The sequence below is a fragment of the Anas acuta genome, chromosome 8, assembly GCF_963932015.1.
Source record: "Anas acuta chromosome 8, bAnaAcu1.1, whole genome shotgun sequence".
NCBI lineage: Eukaryota > Metazoa > Chordata > Aves > Anseriformes > Anatidae > Anas > Anas acuta.
The window spans coordinates 6,387,318-6,412,312 of NC_088986.1; the positions used below are offsets into that span (position 1 = coordinate 6,387,318).

The 24,995-nt window shown below is 40.2% G+C and overlaps 2 protein-coding genes and 1 long non-coding RNA gene across 7 annotated transcripts in view; 2 read left to right on the forward strand and 1 right to left on the reverse strand.

The window, feature by feature from the left end:
- Positions 1 to 2,531: 2,531 nt before the first annotated feature.
- On the reverse strand, positions 2,532 to 13,671 carry GPX7 (glutathione peroxidase 7). The gene is made up of 3 exons (XM_068691331.1): positions 13,428 to 13,671; positions 6,907 to 7,168; positions 2,532 to 5,651 (listed from the first exon to the last, which is right to left on the reverse strand). The coding sequence occupies exons 1-3, from the start codon at positions 13,632 to 13,634 to the stop codon at positions 5,488 to 5,490; spliced, it is 633 nt and encodes a 210-aa protein (XP_068547432.1). The 5' UTR covers positions 13,635 to 13,671; the 3' UTR covers positions 2,532 to 5,487.
- Positions 10,261 to 16,211, forward strand: LOC137860733 (uncharacterized). The gene is made up of 4 exons (XR_011099153.1): positions 10,261 to 10,396; positions 11,630 to 11,710; positions 14,846 to 14,966; positions 15,937 to 16,211. It is a non-coding gene; the product is annotated as an uncharacterized lncRNA (long non-coding RNA).
- An 895-nt stretch (positions 16,212 to 17,106) lies between these two features.
- Positions 17,107 to 24,995, forward strand: part of TUT4 (terminal uridylyl transferase 4) — a 44,973-nt gene continuing 37,084 nt past the window's right edge. Inside the window, exon 1 of one of the 5 annotated variants that reach the window (XM_068691317.1) lies at positions 17,107 to 17,265. Coding sequence is in view for 3 of the 5 variants with exons in the window: in XM_068691318.1 (XP_068547419.1) it covers positions 17,982 to 17,996 (15 nt within the window). In the remaining 2 variants the exon portion in view is untranslated. Of the gene's footprint in view, positions 17,266 to 17,607; positions 17,997 to 24,995 lie in introns of those variants that run through there. The other 4 variants (XM_068691316.1, XM_068691318.1, XM_068691315.1 and 1 more) reach the window with 4 other exon arrangements.

A 24,995-nucleotide genomic window follows, 5' to 3' on the forward strand; every position in this document is an offset into this window, starting at 1 on the left:
CATTGACTTTATCCAAACAAAATGTTTCAGCTTAACCAAACTGATAGTTTGGGAGTTACTTCTGCTTGAAAACTTAAAATATTTATGTTCTGTACTAATTTGGAAACGGAGACTTCAAATATAAAATGCTTATGTGACGTGAAGACCTTTCGCTACCTAGAGGTTAGTGGTCCTTTGAGAGAACAGTAAAGTATCAGTAATAAGATACTAGTATTTTCAATATAAAATTAGTAACAAATCAAAACGAGTGGTGCAACTCTAACTAAGGGTTAGAAAAACTGATCTGTAATTTAAACTGGGAATTCAGCAAGCACTTTAATTACAAGAATAGTTTGATAATTGTGCCTACTTTAGAAGACAGATGAACAATTTGTGGATTGTGGACATTATTCCTCTACAGCTTTTCTTCATTTATCATTGTTGGATTCACCTGCTTGCTAAATAAAAGTGAAATGGCTTATCATATGAGTCAAATTAATGTACTTAATTGTGATGAAACAGCAATGCTTTTAGGGAGTGCAGAAAAAAGATGTAGGACTATTTTATATAATACGATAATAGCTTTCACTTAAGGAAACTATAACTGCAGCTCCTTGAAGGTAGGATTTCTCTAATTTTTGTTTGTTGCGTTCCACAGAACTGGATTTATATAGCAGGTATTACAGAAGTTTGTTTTTCTAGAAACTGCACTTCAGTCTGTTCTATTGTTGTAGAATACTATTGTTTCCTTTTACTGTTGTGGATCCATCAATTACAGCTTAGGAAAGAGTCTGACCTGGACACTGTTGATGCCATTATTTCTGAGTGGAGAGAAAAGAACTTGTAAGCAGCAGCATCTCAAAAACTTTCATGGTGTACTTACCCTTCAGAATACAACTCTGCTTACTTAACATACAATGATCTTTAACTGTTCTCATTTTCTGGTATTAGTTTAGGAGATCTTCTTGTTGAGCAGGTATCTTGCAAGTGTTTTGAGATAAACCAGCATGCCTTATCTCTTAGATCTGTAGGTTGACAGCTTGGGTCAGGTTTTCTAGGCTAAGAGTGGAAAGTTACTCAGGGTTCACTTCACTAGGCAGGTCCCCACTGTTGCCAACACCTAGCTGCTGCAGGGCTTGCATTAGTGATGTAAAAGATGAAGAGTAGAGTTGAGTTTTGTTATTTCTGATCCTGCAGCGTAGGCAGTGCTATGTTTGTGAGCTGGCTAGGTGGATGCATTAGCTATGTAGTATTAGATTACAGAGGCACTGCCACTGATGACAGTTTTTCAGGTATAACTCAGGTATTCCCTTCTGCTTTGTGTAAGTCTCTGCTGAGGAGCTTTAATATGGTTCAGAATTAGTTCTCAAATCTCTTTGCACTTTCAGTACCTCTTCCATCAATGTGTTTGTAAGCTGCTTTCTGTTTTGTTAGTGTTGTTTTTACTCCAGGATCTATTAATATCATGTCACAGAGAATACCTGATTTCTCTGCTTACTCAACTCTTTCTGTCGATGAGTCAGAGGTAAGCTTGTTAAGTTTCATTTGGCTCTATGAATAGCTGCACTATGCATTTACTTGGGTATAGGACATATTTGGTTGATCCAAGAATTGAAGATGGCATAAAATTTGGTTTGCTTATTCATACAGATACCCAGTCTTCTGAAAGTGCTGGCTATAGTCAGCTATTTATTGAACCAGATGCTGATGTATTTAAAACAATGAACTGGGTACCATCCAGGAGACAGAAAGTATGTTTGATTTGCTACTAATGTTTCAGACCAGAATCACAATAGAAGCTTGAGGGAAATGTCACTAGCATATAACTAAAATACCAGAGGTGGATATAAGAATAAGTAGGCCATGTGGTTTTGTTCTCTTTATGATGTGAAAAAGGAGGGGTTTAAAATCTTCTCTATTGCTCTATTCAGTTGCTTTATTTTAATGTAATGTATTCCATTTCAGAACAGTTTTGGATATATGCAGGTCTGATTTTCCATTCTTTATGAGACAAAATTCTGAAAGTTTGAATGTGCCCTGACTGATTTTAAACTCACAGGTAGGCTTTTAAATGCTTTATATCTCCTCTGGCATGCCACAGGGGGCACATGACAGCACACGGTCATGTGTCTAGGTGCTTTAGCATTTAAATCAATATATCAAGGTTACACCTTCAAATTTGCAAACTGTAAGAGATCAAGTCTTAGGTGATCAAGATACTCACCCTCCATGCATATATGTGCTCATCTGTTAAGGCACACTGATATTTTCTCTGCAAAGCAGACGAGCTGCAAAGCAGATAGTTTCATGCTATATATTCAGTGCTGTTTTACACTTTTCAAGACTTGCTATAGAGAAGATCTCTGTCAGATTCAAACTGTGTTTTGAAAATTTCATTTGCAATTTTTCTGAGCCAGTAGTCATAAAGAACTTATAACACGACTAGATGTGAATTAAACTGCAACTAAGAATATTTACTTTTCCTCTCTAACTTCCATTAAAAGACCACATTTGTTCTGCAAGCTATGATTCCAATGTGACAATGGATGGGATGTATGCCACATTTCATTTAATCACAAAAATGTTTCTGATAAGTTTAGAGAAAGTATCCATGTGCTTTAAATCATGTGCCTGTTCAGATTTCAAAGCTTGCATATGTAATAATTACCCAATTCCCTTTAAATTGCCAAACTGTTAAGAACAACACCAACTCCAATAGTCATCAGTATTAAGTTATTCATAGCACTCAGGCATCTGCTCAGACTTCAGACTGCAGAACTTCTTATCTAAAATCATGACACCAACAATTGCAGCTTCATTGTTCTGTGACAGAAACCTTTTGAAAATCTCGACAGCAATAATTCTTTTTATCTCAACTAAGCCACAATATACAGGTCCCTTTGTCTTAACCCCAGGATACTTTAAGATGAACCTAGTCTTGCCCAATTGCAGTATTATTGACAAGTGAAACCTTTTTTTTGTGCTTCATAATGCCTTTAAAAGCAGCCCAGACAATATTTGTGTCTGTAGCATGAACCCTTTCCAACTGATCATTGCCATTGTATCTCTTTAGACTTTTAGTATTTGTCTAATAGAGAATACAAGATCATATATACGTAAATCCAGAGCTCTGTTTGAAGTTGGCCACTCTAAAATGAAATAGAGAGGTCTTAAAAAGTCTTGCAAAGTATGGTCTGGGCTCATCAGGGCCAGAAATACACTTTCTACGGAGAATATTTTATGGCTTACAGCACCTGCTAAGAGCATGTTGGGATGCTGCATTAGCATCAACGAACAGAGAAAAGATAAACAGGCTACAGAGTCATAAAAGACCTCCTTATCTAGGAGTTGGGTTCTCTGTCCCAGCATGGGATCAGTTGGATCTGATTTTGCTTTCTTTGGGACTTCCTTTGTAGTAATTGTCTTAGAGTGATTCATGTTAAGAACAGGCTAAATGACTGAATGGGCTGTAGAGTCCACTTTCCTCTCCATCAGAGGAAAACACAGGTATATTCACTGCCACTGGCACTGATTTGCTGCACTCTTAAGTTACACTCCAAGTGAGAAACAGCTGACACAGCTTGGAACATAGTTATTAGTTTCAATATAACCTGAACTTCCATCTCTTATTTGTCCTCGAGAGTCTTTGTAAACTGTTTTAATTTCCTTCTCATTTCTCCCTTCTTACTTGATCTCTCCTTTTGCTTTTGTACTTGTTGCTTCACCCTTTTATTTTCTCCTGCTGTGTTTTTTTTTTTGTTGTTGTTGTTGTTGGTTTTTTTTTTTTTTTTTGTGTGTGTGTGTGTTTTGTTTTGTTTTGTTTTGTTTTTTCCCTACAAATAATAAAAGGTTGCTCTCAGTTTCTTTCAGGCAAAGCTTGTTTACAATCTCTCCTCCTCAGGGCCTTTCTTCAAACCCTAAAGTATCTCTAGCTCTTATTTCCTTGGGATGGTCTACAGAACATGCCCAGTACCTCAGCAGAGAGCAGCTGCTCAAGCATTGGAACTATAAGGTACTCTAAAATTAGCTCTTTTATTTCCCAATAATTCTTCTGTAATCTTTCTCCTTTTCTGCAAGCCAGTGCATGCCATATTTGCCTTTGATTTCAGCTAGAGCCTGTTTGGATGCTGAAGAGCTGTAATGGCAGTGATGGGTTGGAATAAGTTCATACTGTGGTCAGAGCAATTAAGGCTTATTTATGCACCTGGGCCCTGACAACAATATGGATAAATATTGTTTGTGCTACTTTAAAAAGCATTACAAAGCACCAAAAAAGCTTTCACTTGTCAATAATGCTGCCATTGGACAGGGCTAGATTCTTCCTGGGGTTAAAAGCAGAGGACCTGCATATTGTGTTTTTACTGAGATAAAAAGAGTTCTTGCTGACAAGATTTTTAAAGAGCTTCTGTCAAAGAACAATGAAGCTGTAATTATTAGTGTTATTATTTTAGTATGAGCTAAGAAGTGCTGCAGTCTGAAGTCTGAGCAGATGTCTGAGTGTACATTTGTAAAGGGTACCATTAAATAATTATAACATTAACGTAACATTAAATACTGTAACATTATGCAACAATCAGACATTTGAAAAACAATTTCCACAGACAAATGTTGATTCTCTAATGTTTATCTGCACATGCAGAAAAATCAGATGGGATCATAAATTGAAAAATAAACTTAACATCAATTGTAGGAGTTAAGAGTAAGTCTTCTAAGCCAAAAAGTTATTAGAAAAAAACAATAGCCATTTCTTACATGCTCTGATGCTATAGATGCTCAAATGGCTATTCAAATATCATCTAAGAATCTTTACTGGGTGAAAAAAATGCAAACATTTCCTTACAGCTTTAAGAGATTTTTTTCAAGAGCTTGTTCTCATATTTATTTAAATTAAGTTTTATAGATGTGTTTTCCTCATGCCCTTAACAACTGACTTTCCTGGCAGATGAAATTAAATGTGTTTGACTTTGGTAAACATACAAAACTTTAGAAAAACATAAACTTTGGAAAAACATATGTTTTTGTAAGTCTGCCTGGTTTGAAGGAATCTGATTTGGCCTTCTTCCTAATACATGCCTTAAATCAATCATGCACTTTTTACTCTTTATTTTTTCATTCAGTTCACAATCAAAATATGACAACAGAATTGTAGATATGACTGAGATCCCAGTCAGAAAATTCTTATTATTATGAGCCTTTTTCCTCGAGATACTTTAACTGACTTCCAGTCGTGTTATCAATGATCAATAATTTGAGTTGGGAAAGAAACAATTGCTGATGAGGTCTTCCTTCTCAGAAAGGTAAAATAGAATTCAGTTGCAGATAGATAATTTTAAATTACTTTTAAATTTAAATTACTTTTGGTTATTTTCTACATTCTGAGGAGAGTGAATATAGATTTCACTGGTCGTGTTTTCCCTTCCCCGTATTCCCACTTTTGGAATGTGAAAAGTCAAAGTCCAGTCCTAATTTTTAATGAAGATGTAATTAGCATGCTGGAATTTTTGAAAGTCATAATTCATCTTTTTTCTTCAGGATGATTTTCCTTACAAGTTCTGTAACGTAAGGTCTTATTTCTTCAACAGAGACAGTAGAGTCCCAGGCCTTTACAACTTTCCCATTGGGGCCTACCAGGTATTTCCAGAAGTTCCAGGTTGGTTCTTCTCCTGTAGAATCTACAGGGAAGAAAAAACAAACAAACAAACAAGAAACATTAGCCAATTCCTGACATTTGTTTGCTCCAGTCTGATGATTACCATCTCAAAGTAAGAAGGAATGTAAAATTAAGAGGGAGTTCAGAGTGAATATTAAGATGAATTTTCTGACATGGAGATTTAACTGGACAGTAGTGCCCTGGAGAATGATGGAAAACTAACAGGGAAACAAAAGGAATGCAAGTTCCACATGACGTGTCTGCAATGACAACCCCACTACAAAAAACAGAAATGAAAGGACATGAAGGGGATTAAGGCAGTGTTGGCTAGCAAAAAGATCTACAATGGACACCTAGAGGGAGGAGTACTTTGGGTAGCCAAAAATAATACTAGCAGCACTCCTCTAAATTCAGTGGAACATGGGTAAACATTGTGGTTCTGGCAAGAATAAGAAACAGTATGGTTCTTGCAGAGTACAGCTCATGTAATGCCATGTCATATTGGTCTTTACTATATATCATTCCTGGAAGATACTCCATTCACATTGGATAAAGGTTGTTATTATAGTTTGGCATTTAAATGGCATTTAGAGCATCCATTCAGTGCCTGAAAAGTAGATCCTTGAGAATATTTTGTTTTACAGTGTATTTTGTTAGCTGTCTGCTGAGAACCAGCAAAACCTCTTCAGGTCTCAGTGCTAGTTCTAATGCAGATTAGAACTGGAAGAACTGTACAGTAAGGCTCTTTTAATGTTTGGTAAGGGAGGAGGAAGGGAGTATTCAAGGTCATCTCTTAATGCTTGGTTTCACCTTTTGATTGAAGAAGTAAATTATACAGTTGCTTTTCTTCTACTTATCCTCAGCTCTTCACATGACTCTCACAAATCCAACCTGCAGCAGTTGTGTCAGAGGAGACACATTTACTAGATTACAAAGTGGAAAAATTAAGATGAGGGGTTGTATGCATACAGGAGAATATTTCAAGACCTGTATTCCACGTAGAAGGTTATTAGACTAGCTTTACACGGTGTTTGTTATTGTAGGGTCTTTATCTCTTGAGATCTATTTAAAAGGCTAAACAGACCTGTCATGGATGCATAGACAGAAATCCTGCCTTGTGCAGGAGGATGGGCCGGATGACTTTTGAGCTCTCCTGACACTTATGAACTGCAATTCTGTGAACACAGTTATAGGTAACCTTTTTTGATGAGATGGTTTCCTATGTCAGAGGAATTCTGTGCTGGGGAAACAACCCTCCAGTAGCCCAGATTACTCACCAATTAAGTACTTGAAGGCAGGAATTGCACCAGCTCCACTGACTGCGATTTTGCTGAACATAGGAAAGGTGGCACCGTAAGTCTTTCGTGCAAAGCTCTCAATTTCTTTGTTAGTGTCTGGTTCTTGCTGCCCAAACTGATTGCATGGGAACGCCAGCACGTTGAAATGATAGGGACCAAGGTCTTTCTGTAACTGTTGCAAGGCCTTGTAGTGGCTGTCCGTAAAACCACATTCACTTGCAACGTTGACAACTAAGGACACCTGAAGAACAAGAGAACAAGAAATGTGCTGCGTGTGTCAGTTTTCCAACAGGTAGGCTGGGATGCAGATTATTTTCAGAAAATAAGAATGTCTGCAGAACTGGGACTGAACATTCATATTTGAAACTACATTGAATTGCCAATATGTAGCCATGAAAATAATCAAGAAACTTAAACTTCCAGTTTACAGAGAACTTGCATATCTCTGTTCTGCCTTTTGGATAGTTTCTAGGCATATTTAAGAAATGACCATCTAACTGAGGCACTCTGAGCTGCATGAAAAAAATAATTCAAATTAATATTTGTTTGTTTTGACTGTCCATTTCTCTGTTGTACAGCATCTGTTGTGCAGCATCTTCCCTTGTAAAGAATTTATTACTCATACAGAACTGGTTGATCCATTTATCATTGCCAGCGTAGATATCTTGACCTGGAAGTTAATAGCAGCAATTAGAGGATTTTAGGGTGGTCAATGCCATATGGACCGTAAAATTTCGCACCCTGTCTAGAATAAATCTACTCATTTGTGACGAAATGGCAACATATTTTGCATTAAGGTTTATTGCCTCAATTACAGATTCTGAGTGGTGAAGAATGTACCCACTCTCCTTTGAAAGAGTTATTCCTGTAGATGACCATCTTGTTGATGATGTGTGCATCATGTCAGTCAGACAATGCCATCAGGCACTTATCTGCCTGCACAGATGAGGCAGAGAGGAAAATGCCAAACACAGACAAACACTGCGTGGAAATAGACACACGTGTAAGGAGTACAGGGTAGAACAGAATGTGCCAAGAATTTGTTGAGGAAATTAAGTGATCTAACCCTGAGCTGATGCATTTTACACAGTTTCTCAAGGCCATGAAGAGCTTCCCGATGTTTTTTGAGATATTTTATCCTTAAATAACTCCTAGAATTTGTTTTTAGACTTACAGGTTTTATTATCGTTATGTATTTTTAAATTTACAACTCATTCTACATAAATTGAGCCCACGCTAAAGTTTTCTTGAGAGTGGATTCAAGCTGAATGTTGTAGACCTTTTAGATACGATATGAATTTATTAATAAAAATAGCATTACACCGTTTATAGTGAGATTTCTTTTACTACATGCTATTCTTTTTTCAAGCCATTCTGTAAGAGCAATAAGCCAATATTTTTATGCACCCAGAAGATGAATATCAGGCATAGTGCAGAAGAACCATTATGATTTGGAAACCAAATTTCTACCTGGTTTACAGCATATTACGTGGGTTTCTACAGATTATACATCAGCCCAGCAGTTGCTTCTTCATTCTTAAATTGCAAAAAAACTTTGAATTCAATTCGGTGTCAGTGGGAGTCAGCAGTGCTGGAGGGCCCAGTGCAGCAAGAGGAAAGCCTGAAGCTTGGACACGTTAATTGACCTGATCAGAGTTACGCAACAAGTAGCTGCAGGGCAAGAAAAGAAGTAAAAAATTCCAACTCCAGTCTTCATACTCATGTCTGTGACTATTGGCTTTGCTCAATTTAAACTTGGGATGTGAATGTTACTATTGTTCCGTGTTCCTATGCATCTGTTTTTTATATAAAATATAGGAAATATCAATGGAGTACATCAACATAAATTATGTAATATATGAAAAACAAATGACTAATTGTATATAGGACTTTTAAGGCCAAAACCCCCAGTGGCATATAAAAGCTCATAACCTGGGTAAGGCAGGGATAATAGGGTGATATACCTGAGGGGGTAGGAAGCAGTAAAGAAAAAAGGTAAGGAGAAGCCGGTGTTTATAATTTCTTATGCAAAACATTAGCACTTTGTGTATTTAGCGCATTGTATAAGTATGTGGCTGTATTTAAAATGGTTTCTGAGTGGCACTTTGGTTTTCCCTGGAAGACAGGTAATCTTACAAGGCAGAAATTGCTGTAATCTTCTTTGCACTGTAGTGTCAAGAGAATGCAATCTAAGCAATCCCTGTGGACTCACATATAAAGTATTATCTGGAGCCATCTAGCTAACCTCCAAAGCATCACATTCATTCAGATTACATTTAGAAGCTCTATTTGAAAGTTTAAATATATGCCGTATAACTTGTTTTTGTTCTTTTTTTTTTTTTTTTAAAGAGGTAGTGATTTTACGATGCATTTCTGTTGCTGACTGTCAGCATTTCATATAAAACATATATACTGAATAGAATGATTGCTAAAAACTTTTTCCAAGTTATCTTTTAAGTGTTTCTATCTGGTACCACAAGCGATAAAATGTGGTGATTTGTATTTAATTTTAATTAACAACAGTTACTCTTTTTGTTCTCATTAAGAGACTGAACTTTGACTCCTTACAACTATTAATGGTTGAAATTAAGCTCAGTACTCCTCCTGACTGACTTCTCTCACACCTTAGACTCAGAGAGTGCAAGTCAAGCACACCACCTAGTGTGCAGCACCAACAATTCACCCTGGACCTTTCAACAACGATTTAATTTAAGCTGAATTCTGCATAAACGGTTGTCTTATCTTTTAACCCTATCCTTTCCTTCCCTTTCCTTAGAAAACCGATTCATTCTAGTACTGAACTCATTTAGTTAACATTGCAAATGCAGTTCTTGGTTTACTTAACGTTTACACAGTGTATCACCTTGAGGAAATCCATAGAGATTTAAGAATCTGCTATAAGCTTCAGGTAATCCTTTGTGGATCTTTTAGCAGAGACAGTAGATACTCGGGATTTTAGACCAGGAGTTTATTAATTGGCCCCTTCTGGCTGACGGGAGAGAAACTGCGAGGGTCACATTACACCGACTCAGAATTGTTAACTTTAGGGACAAAAATAGCAATAGTCTGTACAGTAATTAAGTATCTGTATCCTGTATTTACACACATTCAGTGATACTACATTCCCTGCCTGCAGAGAGCTATGATGCAAAGTGCCTCCCATTACTTTCAATAGTAAAACAATACTTTACATTGTTAAAATGCCTAATGCTTTACATTATTATAGTACCTTTGCTTCAGGATTCCCAAGGCACTGCTCTAGTGTGCTTAATTATGCCTCGGTACATTGTACTCAGCTGTGGTAGGCAGGCAGGTACTATTATATGCAGATGGGTATAAACAAAGCAGGGAACAGTTAACAACTGGGAGTTCTGGCTCCCAGGTAAACCCTATTTTTGGAAAGACTGCTGCTTGCTTACAGCACATCTGAGAGAGGTCATAAAAAAAAAAGGGGGCTTTCTTGATTTAGGTAGGTGTTCTAGTAAGATGAATATTATCTGCACCCTTTCAATTCTTTTCTAATGATTCATCACTACCCATCATGTTTAAGGCAGGTGAGTCAACATCACTCTGATAGCCTGGATAAAGAATAGGAGGATGGCCTTGTGTAACAGAGCAAAACAGGCAGCTTTTTGATCTATGGCACTTGTGGTATTTTTTAGATTTTATTTTACTAATTATAATGGTCCTCCCTTTCTCTGCTTTCGGGTAGATGTAGTATGATACCTATTTTGTAGCCTGTACACCAAACTTTTAGAATTCTGGTGAATATCATTTCTTATGCCTTCGTAAAAAGAGAGTTCTCCCTCAACTCCTTTGATAATTTTATTAAAGTGGAGGCCAAGTTATGTTTGTGCATATTTACTTCAGGGGAAAAAAAAAAAAAGTTGTGTTTTAAAAATGTTTATTATTTATGAATTGTAAGTAGTACATTTCTTATTTACTACATAAGTTGTGGTACTCGTAATTTATATCAAAATGCACTTGACTGGAAATTGAATTAATATCAGTCAGCCTCACTTTTATTCTGGGTAAGAAAATTTTACCTCTGTGATCTGAGTATGTGCTAATTTGTATTAATAATGAGTTATTGAAGAAAGATCCTGCAAGCCATGAATTGCACTTACTGGTTCTATTCAGCATGGCTCTTGTGTTTTTAGAATTAGCAATTTTTTTTCTTTTCTACTCTGGAAATGTTCTGAGTTTTTCAAATCCCAGTTAGTTTCATGACTACAAAACAAATAATTACTTAACTAAATCAGTTGAGTGACAGAGTTGAAGAAAATACTTTCGCTACATCTGCTAGAAAACTTAAGGCTGTTAAATCTGGTTTAGTAATTAGCAGACTATTGTTCCAGGGCTAACTAGTGATTCACTTTCTTTAAAACATCAGCAGCACCAGCAGCACGTACATAGTACTTATATATTATTTGCATTCTTTTAATTGCTTTAAAATAGTACGATAAGCCTACATCTTAGCATTACTTATCTAACCACAGATTTAAGCAAGTTTATTTTAAGAAATAAATGGGAGCTTTAATTAACCTTTGTTTACTTTAATAATGAGCTCTGACAGCGTAATGACAGAAAAGGGGTGTTTTACTGTTCTAAATTAGTTACAAATTATGATGTGCATTCTCAAACAGCAGCTGGACTGAACATTGATAGGCTCTCTGAATGCAAATCTCTTTGTTCCATACAGAAGCTGGTCATCCCTTTTTTGAAATGAACTATTCCATATAGCCTAGCAGAGACCAAGGAGGATGGCATTACCTTTGCCAAGGTATGGCTCTAGAGCTCTCCCTTATGAAACCAGTCACCCATCAAGGACAGGCTGCTATCAGTGCCAGTGGAGATGCAGATGCACACCTCTAATCTGTTATGAGACACAACAGCAGGCTCTGCAGCTTCTTAGGGAGGGGGTAAACACCCACAGATCTCTGTGGGGTGGCTGGAAGAAATTCCTCTCAGTTTCCCTTTTACTCCTCTCCGTGTGGATTCTGGCCCTAAAGTAAAACTGCAGGTGGTATTTGCTTATTCAGACAGATTTGCAGATGACCTGCAGACAAAACACACCATGCTGACAGGTTTTATTGACAGAGCCTTTGAAAGGAACTCCTTAAAAGGGGAGGAGGGGGTGCAAATATTGCTTCACATTAGATTTTTTTTTTTTTTCCAGTATATATATTTGGGTGTGCATTAGACCACTTCTGCCTTATCCACTAACTAAATTGCAAATGCCAGAGGAGGAAGAGGACTTCGACCAGATAAGAGGCTCTCATTTGGTTCAAATCCACAAGTATTCTTCTCTGCTTAGCTCAGGAAAATGTACCTCTCCCATGGGCCTTCTCTCATCTTCCTGTAAATGCTTGTGACCCATCGTTGTGGAGCAGTAAACTCAATAATCTCAGTGAGGTACCTGAGGAGAGTGAAAAGGATGGTGCTGAGGCTAAAGGTGAAAGTGAGTAGTGGCGCCTGCCCTTCCGGGTAGCAGCTAAGCACTTGGAGCACCTGGCTGTTTCACTTAAGATGTGGCACTTGACTGCTAAGTGTGGAGGCTGTGGGCTTTGTGATGTTTTTAGTTTCTGGAATTTGTGAACCTGGCTACAAAAACTTTATAGTGTTATGTCCACCTCCTTGGGCTACCCTCCCTCTTCTCTGTTCCACGGGGACTAAGCATCTTTCTTAGATTGTCAAACCACTAAAAAAAAAAAAAATCAAATTACATTCAGGGCAATTGTTTTTAAACTGGTAAGCTCTGCCTAGAACTCCTTAACGTAATATATAAATGAAATTTAGAAGACATCATAAAATAATGTGTATCTTCTTGCCCTTCTTCAGATTGTTCTCTGTCATTCTAAAATCAACAAGCAGAATAGGACGATGTTGCTACAGTTTTACTGTGCACCAATACTAAAATATTTATTTTATCAATAAATCACTTTTTAATCACTTTTTTTTTTTTTTACTAACGATGGTGAAATGTGTTAAGTCCACTAACCACTGGTTAAATCCCTTTGTAAACGCAGAACTTCAAAAAGGAATGGAATTCAGGGAAAAATAATCTACTGAAAGTCATGCAGTAAAAAGGTAGAAAAAAAACTTCCAGAAGTAAGCTGTACAAAGGTGCAAACTTCCTATGCTTCTAGTTTAATAGCTGCAATCCAGTGCAATTCATCTTGCTGCATGAAGGACAGGCACAGAGGCATTCCTTGCCTGCCACGTATACAGGGAGCAGCCTGCAGAAGGAAAGGACTCGCCACACACAGGGGTTAGACTTGCAAACGTTTTATTTACAGTGCAAAGACCTACGGAGCGCTATCAGAGCAAGCTTACAGGCAACACTCCAGATCAGTTAAAGAAGAGTCGTAAATACAGATCTATCTGCATGCATGCACCGAGTTAATAATGAACAATCTCTTCTCCCGCACTTGGTTTCCGCAGACATGCAAGGACTGGCTGCTAGCGCCCGAGAGCTGCCCACCGCCGTGCGGACTTACCGAGCCCCTGTACTTCTCCAGGGAGACTAGCTTGCCCCTGATGTTTACAACTTTGAAAGTGTAAAAATCAGTCTCTTTCTGCTGCGTAGCGGAAAATGCTAAGAGCAGGAGTGCTGCAATTGCAAGGAGCATGGCTAGAGGGATGAGAAAAACTTTGGGGAAGGAAGAGGACGGCTTGTGCTCCACACTGCCCTCAGGATCTAGCATGCTGCACGACCGCGCTGCAGAGACACTTGCCACAATAGCAAAACCCTGCCGGAAAGAAGGGACTGCTGCAAACGGAGCTTTTGCAACAGTCTGGCTCCTGCAGAGGTTTAGTAGAAGCTGTGTTAACATGCAAAACCTCAGGGGCATGTATTTATGGAGGATTCAAATAGGCTTACCCAGAGTGTTTCATTGTGGTAGTGGTGTGTTAAGGGAGGCCGTTTATGGGTACAACACCTACTTCCTTCTGCTTGAGAACAGCAACGCTGTGTCTGTGGGATGCCAGATCTAGAGGTTGGCTTTAACCATGTCCTAGGGAAATAAGGGATAGAGGTTTATGCTTTTTGATGGACCTGCAAGTGCATTACTTTTTTTTAGTATCCTGACTATAGCATCTAGTAACTATGATGTAATGTCAAAGGATATCGGTGGCTTGGTTGCTAATGGTTACAGCTGCGAGTGCTCAGAGCAAGAGTCCCAGCATACAGTCGGCAAAAACTGAGAATTACAGACATGCCACACACAATATCACGTGCAATGGAGTACTGTTTGTCAGGCCTTCAGGAACTTCTCCTCTGTGAGCACTTGGTTTGTGACAAGTGACAGGGTGATCTAGGAGAAAGCACATTACCAAGGAGGTTTCACGTGAGAAAGAAGCATTAAGCATTGGGAACTAAATTTGGTACCAAAGCTTTCAGTTTTCAGAGCCATGCCACTGCCTCAGGATCAGTGCACTAATGCCCTCCTTGGGTTGTCTGCATGAAAAAACAGCCATTTCTATCTATATGCTCCTATGCCTGCAGGAAGAAAAGGATTTGTATGTACAAGATAACAACAATAGAAAGCATTTGATGGTCATTGATTTTTATTTTATTTTTTTCTTGGACTAAGAAACTGGCTGTCCATGCCTCTGACTGATACTTCTTGGCAAAGAAGAGCAAAATGCAGAGATTTACAGAAAACAATTAAGTAGCACATCCAAGGCATATTGGAAATCCATCTTTTGAAGAACAAGTTTTATTTCTTAATCTTACTGTGTGTTTTTCTTTTTTAACTGGAAGTTTTGGTAGATTGTTGGCAGCTTGATTAAATTTGGTTAGGTGATTCAAGCATAAGTGGTATTACTGAAAGTGCAGAAGCCATGTGTAACTAGTTCAAACATTAAACAACAGGTTTTCAATATTTCAGATTGAGCATGTTTTTATGTATTTCAGCATAGGTAGACATCTAACGTCAAGAAATCATGCAATATTCTACATGGATGAAAAATCTTCTACCGTGCTGTCTATGGGGAAGATACCCAGTGCTAAGAAGCTGAAGTTCTCATCTCCACAGGTAAATGCCATTTCCTGTATACTTTTCTGCCTGTAATATTGACCAAGAACTAAGTATGATTTCCTCACTTTATAAATAAATCATCTAAGAAGCTTTAAAGAGTTTCTTAACATGCATCTGGAGATAGAAAATAGGGCTTTTATATACTACATACTTTTAAATAAATAAATACAAGTGAATTCTAAAAATAATCAAATTATTCCAACAATGAAAATAATGTAACTTGCTTTTTTTTTGTTTGTTTGTTTGTTTTGTTTTGCCAGAAAATTAAAAATAAATCTACAATACACTTCTGCATTATTTTTAGGTATAATGATATAGTAGTTTTGGTATGGGGCTACAAATAAGGCATCACACTGCAACATGAGACAAGCGAGGTTTTGCTCTGGATAGGGACTTCATAAATTCTGCTTCCAACAGTTTCATGTTTATTGTCTCTGATTCCTAGACAAAACTCGCTTGCTTTTAGAATTGCATTTTCCTCCTACAAACTCAGCCCAGAATCTGAATGCTTTTGATCACTGTCACTGAATTAGGAATTCTTTAAATAATGGCCAGCTGGCAGTGGAATTCAGCTTCCTCTTTTACTGCCATGTTTCTATACTACTCCCTGCAATAAAACATTCAACATCAGCAAAGAAAGCAGAATTGTTTCTGAAAAAACACAGCAACTATGTCAAAGACCATTGGTTTTGTAGTGGTTCAAGTTTTCAGAGCCAAAATGCTCTAACATGTTCAATTAAAGTCTATCCAACAGTTTGAACTAAATTGTTGAAAGAATCTGATACATTCTAATAAATTTCAGCTTGCAGGAAAAATGCCAGTCAGGCTAACAAACTGGTGTCTGTTTGCTCAGTAGCATGTCTAAATATCGATCTAGGATGACAATATCCAGTAGCAAGTATAATTTAGTTACTTTTGCAATTTACTCTTTGGCCTACTAAACCTAATAAAAATATTTGTCAAATAGGACTGGATTGAAACCACCACCCAGCTAACCTCAGCTGCTCACCAAACAGCACTGAAGCACTTCAATTTTTGTTGCTGCTGATTTTGACAGGATTAGGCCCATGTTTCTAAAGGCGAAAGCTCTGCGCAACTTCCCATTAGCAATACCCTGAGGTACCCATTCCTCGTTTTGTAAAACTTGAACTTCAAGTGAACCATGAGAAAGCAGATTAGCTCTAAGGATTGCACTGAACTGACAATACATTTCAAAGGTTTATTCCACCAGCATTTGTAGCATCCCACTATTACAGATTTTGCAACTTTTACCTACACAGACTCCCTGAGGTAATGTTTCCAGCACTGTTATTCACATTGTTTTGAGTAACTTCCTTTCAATCTCTTCAGTAGCTCAACAGCAATCTTTTATACCCCTTGTTTTTCTGGACAGGCCTCCTTACCCTGGGCTAGGAAGTGCCAGCAACATGACATTTCCCTGCCAAGAAGGGGTAGTGCTGTACTGCATCACTGAGAGATTTGCTTTACGTAAACACTTGCCAATTTCTTTAGGTCACCCCCCAGCACTGCCAAGAGCTGGGCACGCCAGCTCTTCTCCCCTGAGACCTGTGTGAGTGCCAGCAGACACGCTGGCCAAGCCGCTGTCCCTAGCTGCAGCTGGGGCCAGCTTTGCAGCCAAGGTCAGGGAGCATTTCCCTCAGTGTGTCCCGTGTTAGGGAAGGGCCCTGGTAGGTTCAGGGTGTCCTGCAGCTTGTTTACCACAGGCTGCTTTGTGTGGAGCACACCAGCCCTCCTGCAGCATGCAGAGCAGGCGAAGGGGGCAAGAAAACCCCCCAGGCTTGGGCTGTGGTGGGGGGCAGACCCTCAAGGAGCCACCACAGCTGATGAACAAGCCAGAAGCCCGGCTCTACGGGGCAAGGGGGGGCCGGGCATTCCCTCACGGCTTGTGGGGAAAAAAAAGGGGAAAAAAATGAGGGGAAAAAAATGGAGCAGCTGATTCCCTCAGCCCCCTGCTGCAGCACCGCGGGAAGGCGGGGGGAAGGCGGCAAGGGGGGCGCTCCCCCAAACCGAGGGAGCCCCGGGGAAGACCCGAGGGGCTGAGGGAGGCTGAAGCGAGCCGAGCCGGGCCAAGGGCAGCCGGGCCGGGCTAGAGGGAGCCGGGCCGGGGCGAGCCGCCCGCCCCCGGGGCTCTCCCTCCCGCCCTGCCCCACAATGCAGCGCGCGGCGCGGCTGACATGGCGGCCGGGCCGGACTGAGCCGCTGCCGTCGGGGCCTCCAGCAGCCGGAGCCGGGCATGGCGGGGGCGCAGCCCCGGCACCCTTAGGGCCGCAGCCAGGTACCGGGCCCCGGGGGGCCGGGAGGGGGCTGCCCCCGACGGGGTGAGGGCGGCTGGGCGCGCTCTGCCCTCTCCCCTTTCCCCTCTGTCCCCCCCGTGCGCGGCGGGGCGAGGCGGGCTCGGGGGGCTCGGTGCCCGCGGAGCCCCCGGCCCCAGCCCCAGCCCGCACGGCCCCGGCCCCGCCGCCCGCCGGAGCCTCGCAGCCCTGGGGCCGGGCGCTGAGAGGCTGCGAGGGGGGGTCCCGGGCCAGCCTCGCCCGCCGGGCCCCCGTCCAGCCCGGCCGTGGCCCCTTTTGCTCGCCTAGGGGAGAGGTTCGGGGTTGTGGGAGGTCGCGGGGTGCCCGCAGCGCGTCCCCCCGCGGGGCTGTGGCTCCTTTGTGGGCTCGTCTCGGGTGCGGGGCTCCGGCTCCCTCAGATGTGCCAGTTGGCTCCATGTGTCACAGCCCCCGAGGCCTTCTTGCTGCTCAGGTTGTTCCTGGGAATAGCGACGGGGATGAGCGGTGAGGGCGCAGAGGAACAATGTAATCAGGTTCAGGCTGAGGTATTAGGGAGGGACTGGTATGCGAAACAATAGTTTTATCAGCGCGGGGATCCATTAATTCTTTTTGTTTTTCACGCCACCTCCACGTCACTTTGCTTCGTGAATGCCTTGCCCTGCCTTTGAGGGTCATTGCATCTGCTTGGAAATAGGGGATACATAATGTTTTTGTTTGACTTATGTTCTCGGCTCGGGTAGGTGCTTTTGGATAGTCTGACCCTGGGTAGTTATGACATAATTATTTCCGAGACAAGAAAAGTAACCCAGAGGTGGAAATATGACTTAATTACAGTACCTGACAGAAGAAGCTATATTAGGAGTGAGAGGTCTCCTTTTCAACCATTAGTTATGTAGTGAGCTTTTTTCTACCTGACCTTAGTGATAATCGCTTCATAAAATTATTCTTAGGGTGAAATTGCAGTTTCCCAGAACATACGTGTTGGGATATGATTGCAGAGGATACAGAGAGAGGGATCAGAAAGTTCTTTTTGCGTTCTGTCCTTGCACAGACAACAGCAGGGACTTTGTCTCCTTCCCACCTAGCACAGGAACAGAAACTGCCAGGTGCCACGGGGCACCTGCACCGTACAGAGGGTATTTGCCTGGTTCTTCTTCTGAAGGGAATTGCTGCTGCAGGGACAAAGGGGAGAAGGATTTCCCTGTGCCCTACTTGAAAGCAAGATATCCCTTGGGAGCTCTTCTTAAATTTCTTGTCGATCTGCCTGTCGTGGTTTTGGTTTGTATATTCGTATTGGTAGGTAGTTCAAAATTTTGCCCAGCTGAGAGTATGTCTTGCTTTCTAGTTGTGCTTGCTTTTACATTTTATGAAGTGTTTTTACTAGATCAACTTTAATAATTGTCCTCATCTTGATGAGGTAACGCGATATTGGTATGGAGTATTTATTTTTTTCATGGAAGAACAGATCTTGCGTTTTGCTTATTGGATTAATTTGCAGCATGGAAGCCATCCAGGGGAAGTCAACGTTTCTGATGCTTTTGGCGCATTATCAAACAGCGTACAGTAATAATCACAAGTTGTTTAATTGTACATAAGTGATAGATCAGTAACTCTTTTAACACAGAAGTACTGAAAACACATTGCCTGAGTTTAGTAACAATGCATATGAATCTCATTTTTGCTTTTGAACAGTGCTGCATTACACAGATATATATGTACCTGCACTATACCCTTGGTTCTGATGTTTTAGTAAATCTTTGGAAAAAAAACAATGCATCACATGTTACTAGATTACTTAATTTTTATTTCTGCTGCTGTGTGAAAGAAATTTTGCCAACAAGAAGTAACTTTCAGATTTCAGTTTTTGGTGTCGGCAAAACTTGACTTGGGAGTCTGGAATCAGTTTAGTGGTACGAACGGTTGTGAATCAATCCATGTGCCAACTATATGAGTGTATTTTTGACAACTTTTCAAAAGTAACAATTTACAGCGTATTTCTTTCAGAAGTGAAAGTGCTGGATCCTAGTAAAGCCGGCGTAAGGATGCTGGTGGTGACAGATCCGTTTGCTTTGGCTGTGGTTTGTGAACTAGTTTGCAGCTGGTACGAGGCAGTGCAAAGGATGGCCTCCTAAAGGATTAGGGTTTGGGTGGAAGGATCACTGTTAATACAAGATCCAGATAAAGTTCTATGCCAAAAATACACACTGTTGTATTTTTATTGAGCACAAACAGCAAGTAGAAACAGCAGTTTAAGAACAAGATGGATAGATAGAGTTTAAATACGTAGCTGCTATTGAAGCCAGCTTCATGATCAGTTCAGGCCTCCAGAAGCTATGTTAGCCTCTCAAAGACCTTATGCTTATGTAGTGCTGTATTGTGTTGTTTGTTTTTTTTTCCTCTTTTTCCTTTTTTTTTTTTTTTTTTTATTCTTTTCTTCTCCAGCCTCCTACCCTGTATTGGTACAAATGTTGTGTTTGTTCTTAAAAGTTAGAGCTAACTTGGATCGGTTTCCTGATCTGGTTACAGCATGTACCTTGCAACACAGAGCAACATTTGAGGCAGGTGGTACCCCTTTTTTTGGCTTCAGTGCTTAAGCCGATTGCGAAACTGTGATGTTTTTCAAAAGTTTAAACGACTAGTACAGTAAAATTGGGGTCAGACCCAAAGCTCGCTGAGGCATTAGGTATCTTTATACGAAATCCAGAGGGAAGGGAAGACGCAGTAACGTAGTTACACAGCTGGTGGGACGGAGGGAGGGTGGCTTTCCTCTGTTTAGAGTGGGATTCGTCAGCAGTGGTAGGTTCAGAAATTAGTCCTTGGCATTCGCTGGTCGGTGACACACCTCCTTCGTGCCTTCCCAGTCAGTCCGACCAGCTTGTAGGAAACACAACGGCTGTCAATGCAAATAGGAGCTAACCTGTATCAAGCACACTCTGTATGGATTTCCTGTCTTGCATATCTGCTTGTTTAAGGGCTTAATTGTGGGATAGTTATACCTAGATAAATTAATGCTAAGCTTTGCATAAAGCAAGGCCCTTCCTGTTACTTCTGTTACAAATGGTTCTTGCCTAATTCAGATACAGCCTCATTACAGTTTTATATCCAAAGTTGTTTATCTAATGAATCCTTCTTAGAAGTTTTTAATCCTCCACACTCATGTTTAACATCACAGCTTCCTACTTGATTATGTATCTTTGCTAGGGCCAGAGTGCTGGCTTGCTGTGTCCCTGTTTGTTTTTTTTGGGGGGGGTTTTAATTTTATGTGCGTGGCACCGGCTTCCTTCTCGATAGATTTTCAAAGTATTATACTCATTAGCTTAAATCCTGTCGCTTCTAGAAACAGGAAGGTCTGAGACACAGTATAGCACTTACATGCTTGTTACTAAGAATACCTATGGGTTTACTGCTGGTGGAGCCTGAGGCGCTTTAGTGGCCAGTAATCTCTGATAGTTTTAGTTTTAAGTAGTTTGGAAAAACACCAGGGACTGATAACAGTTTGTGCTAAGTTACGGGTAGCTTATCATAAAGCAAACATAAACATATTTTTTTAAGCAATTGGCACAGGACAAGGGAGAAGCTTGAATTGAAGCTTGTGTAAGTTCTCAGATGCAAAAAGGGGCCTGAGGCTATAACCAGCCCCAAAAAGAGGCTCTCCCTCTCCCCTGAGCAGATAGGGCTGTGTGGAGAAGGAGACATTACCTGGGCTGCAACATGAGCAGAGCACACAAGAAAGCCTTGCCTTTTGTTTCTGGCTGTGGCCTTTGTTTGTTGAATTTCATTTTATTTTGTTTGGAGGTTCAGCTGGGCTGTATTGGAAATCTGCCTGGGGAGGCTGAGGTTTATCAGCCCCCTTGCTGCTGGGAGGCAGGGAGGTTGGAGCTGAAGGGAGGGTCTAATGAGACAGATTAAAGCAGGACTCAGATAAAAAGACAGGTCCCACTATCTGTAGGGAGTGAATACTTTACAGAAAGAGGGTGATAACAGTTGTGTTTATAGTACTTTTGCTCTTAATATTTAATCTAGTTGTTCCCGAGGAATCAAAACTTACGTGGCTGCTCAGTTTCCCTTTAGTTGCTCTTCTGCACTCTCAGATGTTTTTGGATGTTTTAGTCAGTTGGGACTGAATTTTAGAACAGGCTTAAAATAATGTCAAAAAAAAAATTGCTGAGTTCCTGTATGTTTTCTGGGAAAAATGATGTCTCAGTAGAGGAGAGATCTTTGCATTTCCTCTTAGGGAGAAGCAAAGGACCAGACAGCATGGGTGTTCCCTGAGCTGCGGCACATCTCCACCTGCCCAAAGGACCGTGATGTGACAGGGGAGCACAAAAATGAGAGGATAGGAAACCAGGCATCTTTAGTTCAGCTTCTAAGAATGGCCTGGGTTGGAAGGGACCTTAAAGATCTAACAAGGAAATGATTAAAACAGAAATGCTTTGCGAAAGAGCTTCCTGTCACAACTCAGCATGCAAGAGCTCAGTTTCGCTTGGTCTTCACCTTTGATAAGACCGTGGCAAAATCCGACCCAAGATGTGGGGTTTTTAAAGGAATTAAATACAGTTCAACAACTTGGGACGAAAGGAGTAACGGGGCAAATGGGTCGAAGTATCTTACTGAAAGTGGGTTTTGTGTTGGTTTTTTGCTCGTCTTGTTTTGGAAGCGTTACCGTGAATTTTTGCAATTCAAATGCAGGATTTTCTAATGGTAGTCTGAGGGAACGAGGAAACAAAAGAATCTGGCAGAAATGAAAGTGAAACAATCTCGCTCCTTCATTTTGTGAGCCTGAAATTAATTTTACGATGGAGAAATCTAAGCCGATTTCAAACATTTTAAGAATCGATTGTTGTAGGCGTGTATAGATTTAATCGTTTTCCAGAATTTGAGGTCGGATGGTGCATTGTCTGACCTCGAGCTGCTGTATTCCAGCCAGATGATTTTTCTTCAGAGTGCCAAGAACTGAGCTAGATTTCAGAGGAGTAACTGGCACTGTGCATTCAGAGAAAAAAAAGGGAAACCGAATCCCCTGTAACACCAGGACATTGAGGAATAAGCTGAAATGATTTCAACAAGTGAATCCTTCCCCACATTGCAGATGAAAAACTCTGCTTTTGTTGCCAACCTGCCTGGGAGAAAATCCTGTTTTCATTCCAGGTCTGGCAATTGGTATGGGCCTGAGCTTGTGAATAAGACGTGCCATCCAGGCTTCTAAAAAGACGCCACCTCAGCGGTGATTCACTCTGCTCCAGCATTGTGTTTCCAACCGTGTTATTCCTTTTGGAGGCACTCCTTTCTCTCCTCCTCCCTCTCCAATACCTGGATGCCAGGTACCTGGCAGAGGAGGAAGCCTCCTTTTTAGGCTGTCTTGCTTTTAGTAGTTATCTCTATTTTCTTTTTAGTGTTGATGTTTTGTTATTTGATTCATATTGTAGTTCTTTGTTTGCTGCGTAGCGAGGTTGATATTGAGTGTGTTAAAGCAGTTTAGATTATTTTTAATTTGCTAAATCACTTCAGTATTAATAAAAAAAAAATAAATAAATACAAAGTTATTGCACATGCATTTAAGATTCTGAGTTTTATGTGGAACTCTTATTTTTTGTTACGATCTTGACTAAATTGCATAAGTGATCTTTTCTTTATACCAAAGAAATAAAAATATAGCTCTGTGTTTTTTGTAACCTTAACTACTTGCATTTGATTATACTCACTCTCTTAACGTGTAACTGCGTTATAGTATTCAATTTCTTAGCTGAGTTATAAAGATAGTTTTAAACGTGGCAGGAAAAATCTAAGGAAACTGCTAATAGAAAGTATGTCACGTTTGTGCATTTGATTAGAGCTTATATATTCTTCGTGTAACTATATCTTATTGAATGGATGAGATCAAACTGAGTTCAGAGTAGAGTTTTTGTGCATTTTTTTAAGCCTTCTTTTACAATCTGAACTTAACAATTTGTCATAGAAGAAGCAGAGCTAAATGAAGCTCTCCTTTTGCTCCAATGCCACGTTTTTATGGTAACTTCAAGCTGGCCTTCCTGCCAAGAGTTGTTGTTGCAGGGCACTTGTGCTGCTTTGCTGTTCCCCCCCCTGCTGCTGCTGCTCCTCCCCGGTGCCAGCGTGAAGTCCAGCTGGACTGGGCTGCAGAAGCGCTTGAGGGAGCACTGGAGGATTGGGAATAAGGAGCTGGGGCTGGAAAAAAAGCTTCTTGCTCCCATCAGGGCTGGTGCCAACCTACAGCGAATGCAGAAGCGTGGCCTGGGTGTGTTCTAGTCCAGGGTCAAATGGTGGCATGTGTGTCAGAAATGAAAGTGGAACTGCTCTCTGCCTTCCTTCCCCATGCTCCCCACCCCGAAAATGAGCAACTAAAGCATAAGGAGGAGTTTAGAATTTGAAGTCTTTCCCTGCATTTTCTTTTGTTTCCATTAAAAAAAAATAAATCTCTGCAGGAGAGCAGCGGATTGTTGGCAGGTAGCAGTGTGCTGCATGTAGCTGTGACATCTGTAGGTGATGGAGCAACGCTTCCAACAGGTGGCCAGGCACACGAGTACGTTGAGCCCACCCGTGCCCTTCTCCCTGAGCGACTCTGGTATGGGTGGGCCATCGTTTCTGGTGTTGGGCTAATAAGAAGTGCAATGGGAAAGGCCAGCTGCAATCCAAAGACAAATACTGCTTAATATTCTGGAGTTTTGGTCTTTGATTTTTTTTTTTTTTTTTGTCTAGAAGCGTGAGCTGGGTGTAATCAGTGTTTGATAGAGAACAGTTGTAATATTAAATACATGACTTTGTGACCTAAAATGCCTAGCTGCTGGAATGGATGTACTAGTATAGGTTTTTTGTTCTCTTTCAAGATTTCTTATTAAACACTCTGATGCTGTCATTAACTGCATAACAATTCTTGGTGTTGCTTTTGGTTTTGTTTTTAATTTTTCTGAAACATAATGCATATTTTTGGTGATATTAACAGAGGCTTAAGCTATCCATTTTTAGTATGTGGTTTGCATCCAGAAGTATTTCCTGGCTTGCATCTCTTTAAAGTGAGAGAGAGAGTAACTGCATTATATAGCCTGAAAAAAAATAAATAAATTACTGTCCTTTATACTGATGATATTCAGAAAAATTAGGTTTTTAACAGACATCTTAATCTGATCCATTTGTTTTTTCCTTTTTTAAGTACAGAAGTACATTGTGTTACTCCTAATTGTTGTAATCCATGGATTTATTTTTTGTTATTCCTTCACTAAATGATAAGCTACTTATTTGGATAGTTTCTCAAAAACCCAGAAATTTCCATGGATCACGCTTTTAACTACTAAGTATGTAGGTGGACAGGAAAGAGAGAAACTGTGCTCCAGAACTCCAAATCTTGCTATAGCTCTACAACATTGATTTTATTTTGTGTCTAATTCATCGTTCTACTTTTTTATTGCTATCTCAAGGTGTTTTTTTTTTGTTTTTTTTTTTTTTTTTAAATCCAGGCTCTTGCTACAGATTATTTTTCTTCATTTTCTACATAAGTGAGTGTAATTCCTTAAAAGCAGGTTCCATTATTCGTGCTTAGCTTCCCATTGTAACACCAATCTTTGAGTTGTCTCCAAAATAAAAATCAGATGATATACCACTTAAAGGACAGAGGTTTAGATAAGTCAAGGTAATCTGCAGCTAAACAAAATACCTCCTGCTTCTGTTTTTTTTTTTTTTTTTTTTTTTTTTTTGACTAATGAAAATCTTACTTAATTGGTGA

Coding starts and splice junctions, on each gene's coding strand:
- GPX7 (XM_068691331.1), bottom strand. CDS start 13,634: ATGCTAGATCCTGAGGGCAGTGTGGAGCACAAGCCGTCCTCTTCCTTC. Junction 7,169..13,427: donor TGGAGAAGTACAGGGGCTCG/GTAAGTCCGCAC, acceptor CTTGTTCTTCAG/GTGTCCTTAGTTGTCAACGT. Junction 5,652..6,906: donor TGCCTTCAAGTACTTAATTG/GTGAGTAATCTG, acceptor TCTTCCCTGTAG/ATTCTACAGGAGAAGAACCA.